The following is a 17,350-nucleotide window of genomic DNA, read 5'->3' on the forward strand; positions in this document are numbered from 1 at the left end:
ATCGGCTGTCATATATCGTTGTGGTTTTCACACTATAGATTGACCAGGGATTACACACTGTAGGATAGTTCACTAGGATGCTGTCTCCAGATGATGACCGGGTGTATTTCCGGTAGGAGACACAACAAATCTACTTTGTGTCTCCTACCGGATACGTTAGCCGGTAGGAGACGGCAATCAAATTATTAGTTTAGGAATGCCACAAAAACAAAAATTAATCCATGGATTCAAGGCTTCATGGGGTGTGCAATTGATAGAAAATAAGTCATTTTTGGGGTGAACCACTCCTTTAAATAAGTAGTTAATGCTTATTTCCATGATCATCTTTGTGTGGTCTCTAAGCTCACCCGAAAATCAGACGTGCTGATGGGCTACACAGGTGGATGACTGGATAGTTGACCATATTATCATCAAAACATCCCTGATTCCATTCAGCTTGGGGACCTGTGTGTGTGTTTTGCAGTTTTCCCCTGCCCTGTCCTCGCTCAGTTTCCTGTCTTGTCTACATCTGTGGTTCTCAGACCTTCTCATGTCAAGGACACCAAAATGAATATGGGTTTGGAACATATTTTGTGCCAGGGACCCACTACAAGGTAGTAAGTAGATCGGTTATTTTCAAATAGCCTATGTATATAGAGTTAAAGTGGTGAAAGCAGCACTATGAATGAATGAATAAAATGTAATTCTGTCCAATCTGTATGGTAGAGTATGTTAAAGGAGTTGTTTACCCAAAAAACCCACCCATGAAACCTTGAATTCATGGAGATTGTTTTGTTTTTGTCGCATTCCTAAGCCAATAACTTTATGACCGGTTGGAGACTCCGCAAGTCTCATACCGGAGACTCTGCCAGTCATCAAATTATTGGCTTAGGAATGTGACAAGAACAAAAAGATCTCCATGTACTCAAGGCTTCATGTGGTGTGTAATCGATAGACGTGTTTTTTTTGGGTGAACTACTCCTTTAGTACAATATAACTTATACAATTGGTGTGGTTGTATTTAGTCTCCCTGCTCTTTTATTGAGACATTTAGATCGTGTCAAAGGTCATGTCTCACCTTTTGACCTGATGGTCAAGATTTCATCTCATGGTCTCATGGTCAAGATTCAATTTATCCCCTGAGCAAGCAGGCCGGCTCTATTAGCTCAATGGTAAAAAAAATGTCAGCACTTGCACAGGAAGCCGGGTTCAAATCCGGGGTAGAAGAGGAAAGTTGCATAGTGCTGCTTTAAACAGATTTTGACGCTATACAGTACATGCTATATTAACACATTTTGCTGGGGCAAAATGTGTTAATATAGCATCAACATCAGTTTAACCACTTTAACTTTCCGGGGACCCCCAGGGGTCCTTGCCCCGGACCCTACTTTGAGAACCACTGGTCTACATTGTGCTGTCTTAATAAAGCAGGTATACTTCTGCTGCAGTGGCGCTTCGTTATCTACACAGTGAAGGCAAGACAATGAATTGTTCTCAATAAATGTTTACTTTTACCTGAAACTGATACTGTATACGAGTCACTATTTACATTGTTGCACATTGTTGATTCTTCTTACTGACTGAACACTGAGCCTCAAGCTGGAGTTTAATAAAGTAATGGATTTGACTACGATAATATTCTATCCCCTGACCAAACCAAGGCCTTGGGTCGCTGACAGTATTGGAAAAAATGTTATCAAAGCATTCACATCTGGACAGAAGAACAAGCTAGAATAGAAAAACAGAGTCCGCTGGATCGTGCTCCTGTAGTGAATTGTAATAAATTACCAACAACGTCTTAATAGCTCTTCCTCCCCTTGATGCCAAAATACTAAATGTCCTCACCCGTCACCCATCATGTAACAAACACTTAACTAATTGTGTATTTGCCCTTAATAATAGACATTCTTAGATGAACGGCCATTGCATCTTACCTTACTATTTATATTTGCAAGTCGTTGTACAAAAAATGAATAAGTACAAAACTTTTTACTGCTTGAAACAAATAATCTAGGCCAGCAATTATCGAACTGTGGGCCGGAGCCTACTGGTGGGCTGTGAGAATATTGTAATTGGGCCCCCAACTAATTGACTAAGATTTTAATGATAATATTATAATATATATATATTTTTAACACAAAACATGTGTTTTCATGGTGATACAGATACATAGGTATTACAATTAGTTATATTAATCCAACCAAGCCAAAACACAAATAGCCTAAGCATGCTCTGAAAATATATGCGGCCCACCCATGCCATTCGGCTGCCGTGTTTAGTGGTCAGATGGTTGGGCTATGAACGCTTTCAAGATTTTCAAGTGGGCCCTGATCCAGAAATGGTTGAGAACCACTGATCTAATAGGCTACTTGGATATTTTGTCAGGTAGTGTTTTCATGTGGTGAGAGACGGAGGCAATCTAATCTTACATTATCTAACCATTATCTTAATCTATGTTAGCATTTTTTGTTAGTTTTACTTTTACTTACGCCTATCTCTCCTTTTCATGGAGCATAGGCCGCCAGACAAGAGTCCTCTATCCTGGGCCTTCTTTTCCAGCTGTTTCCATGTCAGTCTCAAGGTCCCTGCTCCAGGTGTTCTTTGGCCTTCCCTTCTCTTTCTTGTGCCTTGCGGGTTCCATCTAAGGTCTCGTGATGCTGGTATTGGGCTTCTGGAGCGTGTGGCCGATCCATCCCCACCTTCTTCTCTCAATCTCCTCTTCCACTAGTGGTAGACCACTCTCTGCCAGAGATCGTTATTGCTGATGGTGTCCGGCCAGCGGATGCTCAGGATCATCCTCAGGCAGCTTTTGATGAATGTTTGTACCTTCATCGTTGTAGTCTTTGTTGTTCTCCACGTCTCTGATCCGTACAGTAGCACTGGCTTGACCTTTGAGCTGAAGAGTCTGAGGTTTGTCCGCTGGCTGACTTCTTTACAATTTACAATTTAGGCATTTAGCAGACGCTCTTAATCCAGAGCGATTTACAGTAATCAAGGACAACACAAGATAATACATCAAATGCATAGAAATAGTAATCTAATAATAAAGTAATACATAAAACGCCTGCAAGGTCGTCGAGGCTCGGTCAAGTGCTACGGGCTGAGGTGGAGTCTGAAGAGGTGAGTCTTACGCCAGAAGATTGGGGTTGAGTCTGCAGTTCTAATTGCAATGGGGAGTTCATTCCATAGTTTGGGAGCCAGAAGGGAGAGGAGTCTGGGCCGTGTGGAGCATTGTCCCGGATGTTTTAGCGAAGGTTCTGACAGCTTCCCTGTGTTAGCTGATCTGAGAGAGCAGGAGGAGGGGTTGTAGGGTTGGATCAGGCTTTGAAGATATGGGGTGCCATACCTTTGGTTGCTTTGTAGGCCAACATCAGTGTTTTGTACTCTGTGCGGGCAGTAACTGGGAGTGGGAGCCAATGGAGGGAGTGGAGAAGGGGGAGACATGTGAGAATTTTGGCTGGTTGAAGACCAAGCGTGCTGCGGCATTCTGGATCATTTGGAGAGGATTAAGTGCACATGCCGGGAGGCCAGTAAAGAGAGTTACAATACTCTACAAAACCTTTTAGAGCTCCAAATGTTCTTGAGTTGGATGATTTTTATTGCCTTGAATGATGAATGCGGTTTTTGCCTTGTCGATTCTGGCTCTGACGTCTGCATCCGTGCCGCCCTGACTGTCTATGACACTGCTTAAGTATGTGAAGGCTTTTACTTCCTCAAGTGACCTAGGGTACTTCATGCTTCAGTTATATCTGTGATGTTTTATAAAGCAGAAGTTTAAGGGCTAAAAAAAGGAAACGGCTAAGAGAGGGAGTGTGCAATGCATGCATCATTGTTTTATTAGTTCTTTTTTAATGATTGTTTTATTTATTGTTGTATTATTGCACCTTATGTCTAATCATTCACACACCTATAACAATATGTTATTCCACTTTTGCACCATGCTTAACCTCATGTACACACTGTATCTGCTGGTCTGATGCTATTTATATATTATGTAGATGTCTTGATCTTTTCATGTTCTCTTTGATATGCTTATTTAATGTTTAATTCTTCCTCCCTGCCCTCTCCCTGCTGCGAATTTCACCTGTAAACCAGTGATGTGACAATAAAGTTGATTCTGATTGTTCTCAACGTGGGGTTTGGAGACCCCCAGGGGCCATTGTGGGGGTTTTAGTGGGTCCCCAGCTAAATGATGTTTAGTCTATCTTCATCATTATTACATTACATGTACAAATAAATACAATAATAACCAAAACCCAGAGATAACAATAGTAATGATTGATCATTAGGAACCAAATGGACCCTTAGGGGTCTGCATAACTCAGAGGGTGTAGAAATGGTCTTATTTGGTTCCATTTTGTGTTAAATTATCCCTTGATTTTATCAGTGTATGTCTTTATACCCCTGAGATATAAATCTTAACAAATGGGGGTCCATGGCCTAATTAAGGTCCTTGACATTACAAAAGGTTCAAAATCACTTGTTAATAAAATAAAAGTAAAATAAATATATTACACATAAAAAAAGTGAGTAAATGATTTGAATAAAGCAGACATTATTCATGTATTGTAACACAGAAGACAGAGAGGGGGAGGCAATGATATTACACATACAAATAAATACAAATTTGCTTTGTGTTTGAACGAGTTATACATGACATAGGATTAGCATATTAACAAAAAGTTAAAGTAAATGTATATTTTAATATAAAGCAGATATTTATGTAGACAGAGAGGGAGGAAATGATAATACACATACAAATGAAAAAAAAAATAGCTTTGTGTTTTATGGTTTGAGTTATACATGGCATATTATGACATAGGATTAGCATATTAATAAAAAAGTTCAAGTAAATGATTTTGAATATAGAATAAAGCAGATATTATTTATGCATAGTAACACAGAAGACATGATAGAGGGAGGAAATGATAATTATACACATACAAAATAAAAAATAGCTTTTTTTGTTAATATGCCATGTATAACTCGAGCCATAAAACACAAAGTAAAGGATTTTGAATATAGAGCAGATATTATTTAGTAACACAGAAGACAGAGAGGAAGGAATGATAATACACATACAAATACAATAAAAAAAAGTGTTTTATGGTTCGAGTTATACATGGCATATTAACAAAAAAAGTAAAAGTAAATGATATAAATATTATTTATGCATAGTAACACAGAAGACATGAGGGAGGAAATAATAATTAACTTTTTGCCATGTATAACTCGAGCCATAAAACACAAAGTAAAGGATGTTTGAATATAAAGCAGTATAATATATTTTATTCATGCACATTGTAGGGAAGAGGAAACAGTGTACAGTGCCATTGTACCGGAAGTGGTACTGCCCTGAACGATACGCGGAGCGCCAGACGGAGGACGGGAGGCTGCATCGTCCACAGTACAAAAGCAGGCTAAAAACCTCAACTATATCGTGAGTTATCCACCCGTATATCTACACACAATCCCGGTGTTGCTCCCGGGGTCGACGTTAGGTTAGACGCGGGGCTCGCTTTCCCGTTGAATTGTACCCGTAAAAGCTCGGGAAAAAAACCAAGCTTGGGGGCTAGCTTAGCTAGCTAACGGGCTATGCTAAGCTAAGCTAAGGCTAGCCTAAAGCTAGCTGTTCACGGGGAGCTAATTTATTATAGTTGGGTCGTATAGCGTAGCGCGAGCGAGGAGGAGGAAGCAAGGCAGGGTCGCTCTGCTATGCTTCCTAGTCGCTCGCGCTACGAGCAAAAAAAAGATAAAAATGGTAAGAAGAAAATCACGCGTTTTTTTTTTTTTTTTACAAATGGTTCGACGCTTTTTTTTTCAAGTTTCAACTTGGAATTATTACGTAATTGTTCTGTCGCGCGACAGACATACACTTGTCGCGCGATTCAGGAAGGAAGAAGGGTCGACGGTCGGTCGAGCGACAGACAGTTCGAGACGGAACCGCTCGAGCTGTTTTTGAATCAGATTCCGTGACACCCTTTCCCCCCCCCCCCATCAAAGCCTTTCTTTCGTTTCCCTTTTTTTAAAAAATGATTTATTATTTCTTAATGTTTTATTACAGCCGGGTGAAAACGGCTATAATAACTCGCTACAGGCGTTTATTATGTTAATATTGGCGACGCGATTATCATCGATGTTTTTATGAGCAAAAATGACACAAGCGGCGATTTCCTACTAAAGGCCTCGCTGTGTGTCTGTCTGACGTTATACTGGAAGAAGGGTGGCTGATGTACCCCCCCTCCATCCCATCTCATTTATATAGCAGATCTAATTGTAGATCTACAAGCAGCAGCAGATCTACAAGTTCTCAAAGCGTCACGTCCGTGACGCTTTGAGAACTTGTAGATCTGCTGCTGCTCGCCGCGCGCGACACCGTCCGTCCGCCCTACTACGGGGGGGGGGGGTATGAAAATCAACGCTGAACGTTGTGGCCTAGTAGCTTTGCTAGCCAAGCTAAAGCTAAGCTCACTTTGCCCCTCGTTTATATTCTGGTCCTATTACGGTGGGTGTCGCTTGCCGATCAACAAACAGACCTTGATCTGCGATGTTGTTGCGATCGCGTTGTGTTTTCTTTTAGATCGTCTTGTGTATTCGGCGCCGTAATATATAGCCGAAGATGGGGGAGTTGTAGTAGTATGTAATAAATGCAAGCTTAATACGCCCCACCGCCACCAGTACGGGCGGCTGTACTGTAATGTATGACAAGCAAACCAACCCCCCATTTTAACTCATGTCAGATTCACCATCATCATCATATCGCATATACCTCCTCATGTTGGGTTGTCACTGTGTAATCGGGGGCCGGTGCATCGTGTGAACACATTTTTTTCACACATTCCAGCAGCACTAAGTAACATTACAGTCGAGATGAAACGAATAGAATGTCGGGAGTTTTAAATAGCATATTTAACCGAGCTAGCGTTAGCTAAAGGAAGCTAGCCACCATTGAGACCTGAAGCCGATTCTACATGTCTCCTAAATCCCAACATTTTTCTGAAAAATTTATGTTTCTATATCAGTGGTGCTCAATCTTTTTCATGTGAAGGACCCCCCAAATTATATGTATTTGGCAGCGGACCCCCATCAAAATATTTTGTTCCAGGGACCCCCAGAAGCAAAGATTTGAGTTAAAAATGTTCGTTTTAAAATATATATATATTCAAAGATTTGCACACATTTTCACGATTTTTCAAAAATAGCAGATCTACAAGCTCGTAGCGCGGCACTCGGCTATGAGCTTGTATATAGCTTGTATATTTTTGAATAGCCCAAAGTGTAAAATAATGCTTTTTAGCTCAAATCTAAAAATGACACAGTTCCAGGTCTTAATGTAAAGTAGCACATTTAACCGAGCTAGCGTTAGCTAAAGGAAGCCCAGCCACCAGAGGGGTTGTGTTGTAACTAGAGGGCCGTAAAACGGTGTAAACCCTGACCCAGGAAGAAGGCTCTTCGAGCTAATGTTAGCTGAATGTCGATGGTTATCTCCAAGCACTGAGGCCTCACCCCCCCATGTGTAATTTTAGCTCATGATTATTACACTTTGCAAGTTGCAACTTAGCGTCGGGCTAATTGCGTTTCAACCGAAACTAGGCGAGGCGTTGGCAGAGAACAATTTGATGACACATTATTAGCTTGGGTTCTTCTAGCTGCTACCCTCGTAGTAGCTTTGAAGTAAGTTATGTCATTGGCCCAGTTGCTACTAGTGGAATCCTCCTTGGGGGGCCCAGCAGCGATCCATAACGTTTATCCATTCATGTTGGCACCTTTTTGAGTATTGATGACCTGTACTGCGCCAAAAGTATTTTCACACCATGAAACATAATTTGTGTTTATAATTGATATAGTAGGGGAGAGTGGCAGTTATCGATACTAAGAGGTTTCAGAAACCTTCACATATTTTAACCACTTGAACCCCATTATCCATATTCGGGGGGGAACATTAGCCAGAAATTGCAGATCTACAAGCTCACAACCGAAACGTGACACATTATGAGCTTGTAGATCGGCTATTTTTGGCATAGAGATCTGGGGTAAATGGAAAAAAAGCAGTCCATGTACATTGCATGCCAATTTAGATGGAAGTTTACTAAGTCAAAAGGGTTCATGTGGTAAAGTGACTCCTCATATTACATGCTTCTCTGAAACGGTCATTTTTTTCTCCTTCAGTCTATAAAATGGATAAGAACGACCTGGTACAGAAGGCCAAGCTCGCTGAGCAGGCAGAGCGCTACGATGACATGGCCGCCGCCATGAAGTCGGTGACGGAGCAGGGCGGCGAGCTGTCCAACGAGGAGCGCAACCTGCTGTCCGTCGCCTACAAGAACGTGGTGGGAGCGCGCCGCTCATCCTGGCGCGTCATCTCCAGCATCGAGCAGAAGACCGAGAGCAACGAGAAGAAGCAGCAGATGGCTCGTGAATATCGGGAGAAGATTGAAACCGAGCTGCAGGATATCTGCAACGACGTGCTGGTAAGTAGGGGGGGGGGGTGCAACAGTTAATTGAACTCATTGATTTAATTGATTATAAAAAAAGAATAGATCATTTAATAAAATAATCTATTGATAGTCTATCTATTCCATACATGGGCAACTGGCGACCCGGGGGCCACATGCGGCCCCCACTTTCACTTAATGCGGCCCACAGGTTAACTCATATACTGCCTAGAACGACTAAAACGACTTCTGTCCATAAGCCATGCCTGCCAAGAACGACTAAAACGACTTTTTAAAAAATTTAAAAAATTTAAAATATTTTTTTTTTTTTTTTTTTTTTTTTTAGATTTTTTTTTTTTTTTTGACCCAAAGACCAAGGAGATATGATTTTTCGAAGATATAGACTCCCATCCACTTCCTTGTTAACTTAAAACTTAAAAATTCTGTATCTCGGCTCCTGAGTACTTTTGTTTTTCAATGAAAAATATGGCAGTGTTCAAACGCAGCCAGAATAATTCTGGCAGTGAATGAGTTAATATCGGAATAGTGATATATTATTGATTTCAGCTGTTACAATTCCAAACATGCAAACATGACCTGCTTTAATTACTTCAGTCTGTATTATAGTAGCTTAATGACTAGTATTAAAATTGTATTTTTTATGTCCAATGTATTTGTATTTAAGTTCATAAAGTTAACATAAATATAACTAAATGCAATTAAATAAAATTTACTTTTTAGGATTCCAATTCAAGAATATAAAAAAAAAAATCGGGATTCCAATAAAAAAAAAGCAAAAATAGCAGATCTGCAAGCTCAAAACGCGTCGCACTGCGACGCGTTTTGAGCTTGTAGCTCTACTATTTGTGCTATTTTTTAATTCACAAATTTTGCACGTTACTATTGTTTGCAAAAGTATAAAATAAAGCTTAAGTGGTTCATTGATTCTTTGATGTATAAAACATTTTGAAAATATTAAAAACAACGTTCTTCTCTTGATTATTCGACTAATCTAAACTAATTATTGATTGAATAATCGCTAAGAAAATAATAGATAGTTAAGCACTGCTTGTTTAATAGTCATATAGGGTGCGTTCGGAAATACAGCACTGAGCGCAGTGGCCAATACAAACTAATGGGCGAGTGCGCTCCCGTGCGCAATTTCCGATCGCACCCATAGCAATTTAAACCAACCATATGCTGTAAGATGCATGCATTATGAGACGTTGTTAGTTTGACATAAAGACTTTCATTTCAACCGTTCCTTTGTGTGTTTCAGGGGCTTCTTGACAAGCATCTCATTGCCAACGCGACTGCTGCTGAAAGCAAGGTGTTCTACCTGAAAATGAAAGGCGACTATTATAGATACCTCTCTGAGGTAGCCAACGGAGACTCCAAGAAGAGTAAGTGAACTGGGCATGGTTACATAATGTACATGTGCTATTTCAAACACTTGATGAATGGTTTCTCTTATAGAAAAAGAAAACTAATAATGATTGAAATACTCCATCAAGTCATTTTTGGAGAGCTGACACTTTCTAGTAGTGTGACTGATTCAATTTTCTATTTTATTTCATTTGGATCCCCATTGTTAACCAGGGTCCACAGATTCAAACTTTTAATAAGGTACAAAATCGGTAATGATCAAGCCCCCAGTCCCATGAATATGAAATATAAAAGACTACGAGATAACAACCAGGCACACAACAAAACCAGAATCATATCAAGCATCCTTAAGTATGTAAAAGTAACGCATTATAATAACCGGACATTTGAATTCAGTAAAAATGAAGAAATAAAAAGATGTAAGGTGCATCAGACCAGTAATCACTTGATTATTACATAAAATACCCTCCAGTGCTATTTCTCAACATAAGTAGCCTCTGTGTGTTTTAAAATAGCTTTGCTCGGTACTTCTATTATGTGACGATTCCATATTTAGCAACAGTCAAAGTCTTCACTGTTGTGTGTACGGCATGTGTTGTGAATATTGAGTAGCTGTAAAGAGTATGGTGAATAAAGCTCCTATCCATTTGTATTCCTGCAGCCACGGTGGATAACTCTCAGCAGGCGTACCAGGACGCTTTTGACATCAGCAAAAAAGAGATGCAGCCAACGCACCCCATCAGGCTTGGCCTCGCTCTCAACTTCTCAGTCTTCTATTATGAAATCCTCAACAACCCGGAGAGGGCCTGTACCCTGGCAAAGACGGTAGGAACCTGCTTCTCTAGACCATTTGTTCGTTCGTTTGCTCACTTACAAAGTTTTTCCCCCCATCCGGCCTACCTTTAAGGAGTACTTTACCGCCAAAGTACTCTTTTTCTATCAATTATTCACCCCATGAAGTTTTTTTTTGGTCTCATTCCTGAGTGAAGAATCCAAGAATGAAGAGAATATTTGATGAATTCAAAAAAATCTGGGTCCATGCTTGACAGCAAAACAAAAAAAAGATATGCGTTTATAACCTCCAACATTTGGATTACACTGAGAGTTATGTTGGAGTTTATAAATGATTTTTGATAAAATGTTGCTTTAAAGCTTGGACCCCTGTTTACTTCAAATCAAATATTGTCTTCACTTGCTGATTCTTCATTCAGGAAGGCGACAAAAACGAATTTCTCCAATTTCAAGGTTTCATGGGATGAGAAATTGATAGAGAAATAGTCATTTTGGGTGAAACATTCAGTAGCTATTAGCTTTAGCCACCAAATTCTTTCTTTATATTTGGCTTGATTCATTTAGTCTATACTAAACAGATTTGCGCTCCAGTTCAGACTTTTTAATGCACGTTGTAGAGAATCCAATCCATTGTACAGATTAGTTTGACATCATGTCATGGATCACATTAATATTGTTATTTAACGAATGAGCGCACACCGGGACATTTTACTCACATGGGCGTGAACTGAAAAATGCTTATGTTTGCTCATCTCCCAGGCATTTGATGAAGCCATTGCTGAACTTGACACTTTGAACGAAGACTCCTACAAAGACAGCACCCTGATAATGCAACTACTAAGGGACAACCTGACTGTGAGTTCCAAGGCCTGTGCCTTTTTTTTTTCTTTGCTGCATACTGACTGCAGGATATGCTGCTTCTCATTAAGGCGAGAAGCCAGCCACATCATTAAGATATAAATACTGAAACGTATCTAAGGAAACTGATGGCATCTTTCTCTCTTTGTAGCTGTGGACATCAGAAAACCAGGGAGATGAAGCAGAGGCTGGCGAAGGGGAAAACTAATGGAATTGCACTGTTAATCCACCTACACTCTTATCTTAAACACAGACAGCTTATATACATCCCCCTCCACTCCATCAGCCCCTCCCCCTTCTGTATGACAAGCAGCCTGAATTGCTCCTGACCAACTAGCTTACCCCTCTCAGTTTTTTTCTGGGAGGCGACAGGGTAATTTTCAGTTAGCAGGTTCAGTCACTTTGTGGAAACATGTGTTGAGTAGCGAGTTCATGTTGCTGTTTTTTTGTTGGCTCTGTGTGTGGGTGCGTGTGTGTGTGTGTTTGCTAGGTTGTGTGTTTTGAGAGAGCGAGCGAGCGTGCGTGGATGGATGTTGAATGATTGTGTGTGTGTATGAGATGTGGGGGGGAGGGGTTGTGAAATCTAATCGTCCTTCCTTAATTCCTTTGTCCCAACTAGTTGGTTGTGCATTTTTCATCCTTTTTTTTTTTGTTTTCTTTTTGTTACGATCATTTTTTTTTTTTTTTTGTGAATCGTCATGGTATTTACAGGTTTTATCGTGTTGGTAATTAAACTGGCAGTTAATTTTCACCAAACACTGTGATGCTAAGTGTTCCATTTGCTTCCCAAACCAAATTGTTTTTTGGAATTCAGACACAGTACAATCCTGTATTTAAACAAACTGCAATTCTGCTGTGGGCTCATACAGAAAGGAGGCAGGCTGTATTGTGACACTGGCATCTTGGTGTTATGCTCTTTAAATAATGTTCACAAATTCACCCATTTTAAAGTTTTGATTAAGGGACCCCTTAGAATCTTGTGATAGATTTACCTCCAACATTAAGACATTCCACTATATTAGGCTTTTAAAAAACGCAGTGCTAATTTTATTTTTCATTTTTATTTTTCAACTAAGTGTGGATTGTCTGTAGTTTATTCACTCGTTCAGGTGCTGCTTGAACTCAGTACAATGAAAATGGTATGTGCTTAAATGTGGTTCCATGTATTTTGCAAGATTGACTATCATCTATATGTTAAAACCTCTAAAATAACCTTTTATTGATGTTAATTGAAAGAAAAAGAAAAAAACATGTCTTATCACACTGTATCAATCCTGCTTGCAAAATGTTCCTCTTTAAAGCGGTTGTTTTCTCCAAAGTTTTTGTGCCTGGCTTTCTCTTGCAGCCTCTTTTGTTTTTATTAGGTGGCAACAGCTGTTTTTTTTCTTTTTCTTTTCTAATGAACTTTTAAGTAAGTATGAGTTAGGCAAGACACGATTCCGTTGCTAACATAGAGGTTTATGTCATAACCATGTTTTGTCAATCCTCTTGTTCAGCCCAATTCCATACTTGGTGGCACGATTTGTGTCGCTTGCCGAAAATGGACGACATGCAAGCTCACAGCGTACGTTGCGAGCTCATGGGTCGGGGGCCATTTTCGGCACACGGCGCCTTCTGCCACGAAGCGTGAATCGGGCTTTTAGTATGAGAAATGGCTGTTGAAATCAAATTCATATTGGAGATGCGAATTAGAGAACCCCATGCCATCCACCTTTGAAGAAGCTCAGTGTCACAATACTTGTATCACCACTACATTCCACATACTGTAGTTGAAGACACCATTCCACATATAGCTGACAGTCTGTTTACTCTTGACAATGTTCCAATGAATTGAGGTAATCTTAAGTTAAAAAAAAAAGAAGAAAAAAGAAAAGTAAAGAAAAAAAAAATCTTGTCAATTTATCTCTATGCTTGATGAAAAATGCAGTTAGTGAATGTGGAACAAAGCCTGTCTGTATATCAGGTATCTCAACTTGCTTTGTTTTTACTGACAAGTCTTCTGGCTAAAAATTTGCTTCTGTAACAGTCTATTACCCAGTGCACACACGTGTTGTGAAAATGTAGAATAGCTCTAAAAAGCAATGATGATGAAAATGGAGATAAAACAATGGTTGGTGTAATTCTAGATTTGTGTATGTATCTTAAAACCATTCTAGTTTCACTATACATGTAAGAAATAGGAACGTGTCAAAGACCATTCAGTGAAATAAAGTTTCGTTTAAGATAACAGGCAAAATATGTCTTCATCTTTATTGCAATAGGTTAGATGTTTTCTAAAAGGCATCTGAAGAGAGAGAACTAATCTTAATATCCACAAATGTTAAAAAGTCAAAGTAGAATTTAAACATTAGTTTTTGGTTTGTTGAATTGCGTAAATGTCAACCATTGGTATGTGTAAAAAAAGAAGACAATGTTCATTTGATGTCAGCTTTAATTAGTAAACCATAACTGTTGACAGGGATAACAATCTGTCAGAAAATATCTTTTATAGACAAACAATTCTAATTGCGACCACCAGAGGGCGACATGGAGATGAAGACTGTTATGGGCTTTTGGACCAGGGTCCAGGGAACTACTTTACCTCGCGGAGGAAGCCGCGGAAGTATTATACAGGTGCAGTGGTGGAAGAAGTACCAACATTTTGTACTTGAGTAAAAGTATGAATACCAAAATGTAGAAATAATCCATACAAGTAAAAGCCTGGTATTCAGAATATACTTGAGTAAAAGTACAAAAGTATTGGCCTTAAAATATACTTAAAGTACCAAAAGTAAAAGTTCTCATTATGCAGAATGTCCCATTTCAAGTTTTCAAAATGTATACAAATCTATTAAATAGATCTACAAGCTCACAATGCCTTGCATCGTCATGCATTGTGAGCTTGTCGATCGGCTATTTTCAAATGGCCGAATTATTAGGCTGAAGTGGTTAATGTATGTTTCGTAATAATAGTCTACAAAGTAACTTAACAAAAGCTATCATTGAATTGTAGTGGAGTAAAAGTATAATATTTTACTGTAGTAAAATTACTAGTATTACTAAATACTTACTAAATAATTATTAGTACTGAAATTTGGAAATACTCAAGTAAAGTAAAAAAGAAAAAGAAAAATTGTACTTGAGTACATGTACTTAGTTACTTTACGCCACTGACGGTAATTAAGGCAATTGAACAGCAGCCGTTACCCTAGCGGACTAACATCAACATCACTACAGTGTGACAACCATAAAACCAAGTAAGTGTCTGAAATCTCTGGATAACGTTTATTAAATGTGTTTGTTAAAGAGTCACTCATGATGAGAGCACTTTAAACATAATAATACACTTCGTCTTTTGATATCAAGTGCGACTTTATTGATTTAAATGTCGGCTTGTGTTTAGTGTCTGTCCGAGAGCTTAAAGTAGTTCACCCCCCCAAACAATTGATCAATTACACACCCCAACGAAGCCTTGAATTAGTGGAGATTTTTTTGTCAACAATGATTTGATGACCGGGTGGCTGGTCAACAGGAGACTCCGCCGGTCATCAAATTGTTATCTCAGGAATGCGACAAAAACGAAGAAATCTCCATGAATTCAAGGCTCCATGGGGCCTGTAATTGATAGAAAATAGGTCCTTGGGTGAACTACTCCGTTAAGCTGAGAAAATCATGTCTTTCTCTCTCTTGCTGGAAGTTAAGTTGGTGCGAACATGTTGGTCAGAAAGTGTTTTTTATTTATAGAGAAACAAACTTGACTAGGCCTCTAGGCCTACTACATCATCACATATAATTAAACATACTAGGCCTACTTTATCACAGATAATTAAACATACTAGGTCTACTTTATCACAGATAATTAAACATACTAGGCCTACTTCATCACAGATAATTAAACATACTGACTCTTCATCAAAGGATTGCAGTCCACTTATCAACAAAAACTAAAGATGTTCAAACATAACCACTAGCACAGGGCAGGGGTCTTCAACGTTTTCAGGCCAAGGACCCCCTAGCTGAGAGAGAGAGATGAAGCAGGGACCCCCTCTATATTGTAAAAAATTGTGTTTCAGATTTAACTTTTTTTGTTTACTTGGTCTGCTCTTTTTTTCCCTCTACACCAAACACCTCTTTGCCAAAAAATAGCCGATCTACAAGCTCACAACGCCTTGCAGCGCGAGGCGTTGTGAGCTTGTAGATCTGCTATTTTTTGGCTAAAGTTCTCGTTAGAAAAGGGATGTTAGGGTTCAATGAAATGTTGAAAAGGGATGTTGGGGTTCAAGTGGTTAAGGTAAAAAAAAAGAAATCACATCACACAAAGATTTGGCGGACCCCCTGTAGTAACTCTTGAGGACCCCCTAGGGGTCCCGGACCCCCTGTTGAAGACCCCTGCACTAGCATGATGCCACTGTGACATTAGTTCAGGGGTGATGCAACTTTGATGATGGAGAGGGCCACTATATTTCCACACTCACTCCAGAGGGCCTCCAAACTTATGGTGCTATAATATCAGTGGTTCACAACAAGTTGGGATGTGTTGTGAGCTTGTAAGACCTGCTATTTGTGCCCTTACATTCGCCTATACCAGGGGTCTTCAACGTTTTCAGGCCAAGGACCACCTAGCTGAGAGAGAGATGAAGCAGGGACCCCCTCTATGTTGTATAAAATTGTGTTTCAGATTCAACTTTTTTTGTTTACTTGGTCTGCCCTTTTTTCCCTCTACCCCAAACACCTCTTTGCCAAAAATAGCCGATCTACAGTGAGCTTGTAGATCTGATATTTTTGGCTAAAGTTCTAAGAAAAGGGATGCTAGGATTCAAGTGGTTAAGGTAAAAAAATGAAATCATATCACACAAAGATTTGGCGGACCCCCTGTAGTAACTATGAGGACCCGGACCCCCTGTTGAAGACCCCTGGCCTATACCGAATGTTTGCAAGTGGTTAACCACATGAACCCTAGCATCTATGTTCTCGGGGCATAAATTAGCTGTGAGTTTGTAGATCGGCTATTTTTGGCAAAGAGGTTGGTTTTAGACAGAAAGAACCAGTCCATGTACAGTTGTAACTCAGGTCTGTTTTTTTTTTACTACGAATAGACTATTCAGTAGAGGGTATAAGTGGTTTAACTCAGTGGTTCTCAATCTGTGGGTCTGATTTTTGGGGCGTCCCCAGATGACAGTAAAGTGACAATTTAAGGGAAAAAAAAAGAAAAGAAGACCAGTTCTGCATCAAAAGTAATTAACAAAATATACCATAAAATATAAAAATCTACAAGCTCACAACGCCTCGTAACGTTATCTGTGATATATATACCCTGCTTGTCCCAGTTCTAATATGATTATTTTTGGGGGGTCACAGGCTGAAAAGGTTGCGAACCACTGGTTTAATCCTTTACTAAGACCGGGAATGCATCTGTGTCATTTTAACATTTCTTTGGCTGTTTTTTGAAAAATCGTGGAAAATGTGTGCAAATCTTTGAATGTGTATATATATATATATATATATACCCCCATCTCAAAATATGTTGTTCTAGGACCCCCCCAGAAGCACAGATCAGAGTTAAAAATGTTCGTTTCCAAACATTTTTTTAATATATATATATATATATATATTTAAAAAATGTTTGGAAACGAACATTTTTAACTATATATATATATATATATATATATATATATATATATATATATATATATATATATATATATATATTTAAAAAATGTTTGGAAACGAACATTTTTAACTCTGATCTGTGCTTCTGGGGGGGTCCTAGAACAACATATTTTGAGATGGGGGTCCACGGCCAAGTGCATATCATTTTGGGTGGCACATGGAAAAGTTGGAGCACCACTGATATAGCAACATACTGTTAGGATTTAGAAAACATTTTTAGATATGTATTTGGCCGCGGACCCCCATCTCAA

At 39.2% G+C, this 17,350-nt stretch overlaps 1 protein-coding gene across 1 annotated transcript; it reads left to right on the forward strand.

Moving 5' to 3' along the window:
- Positions 1 to 5,317: 5,317 nt before the first annotated feature.
- On the forward strand, positions 5,318 to 13,686 carry LOC311053867 (14-3-3 protein beta/alpha-2). Its single transcript, XM_084069609.1, has 6 exons — positions 5,318 to 5,419; positions 8,149 to 8,450; positions 9,694 to 9,817; positions 10,462 to 10,625; positions 11,352 to 11,447; positions 11,602 to 13,686. Exons 2-6 carry the CDS (start codon positions 8,157 to 8,159, stop codon positions 11,656 to 11,658), a joined length of 735 nt encoding a protein of 244 aa, XP_083925735.1. The 5' UTR covers positions 5,318 to 5,419; positions 8,149 to 8,156; the 3' UTR covers positions 11,659 to 13,686.
- The last annotated feature ends 3,664 nt before the right edge of the window (positions 13,687 to 17,350 follow it).

The sequence above is a fragment of the Gymnoscopelus microlampas genome (assembly GCF_963454915.1).
Source record: "Gymnoscopelus microlampas genome assembly, chromosome: 10".
In the NCBI taxonomy this organism is placed as follows: domain Eukaryota; kingdom Metazoa; phylum Chordata; class Actinopteri; order Myctophiformes; family Myctophidae; genus Gymnoscopelus; species Gymnoscopelus microlampas.

Bases quoted from the DNA above. Each gene is read 5' to 3' on its own strand.
- LOC311053867 (XM_084069609.1), top strand. From the start codon at position 8,157: ATGGATAAGAACGACCTGGTACAGAAGGCCAAGCTCGCTGAGCAGGCA. The intron at 9,818-10,461 runs GTAAGTGAACTG...GTATTCCTGCAG, and splicing joins CAACGGAGACTCCAAGAAGA to CCACGGTGGATAACTCTCAG. The intron at 10,626-11,351 runs GTAGGAACCTGC...CTCATCTCCCAG, and splicing joins CCTGTACCCTGGCAAAGACG to GCATTTGATGAAGCCATTGC.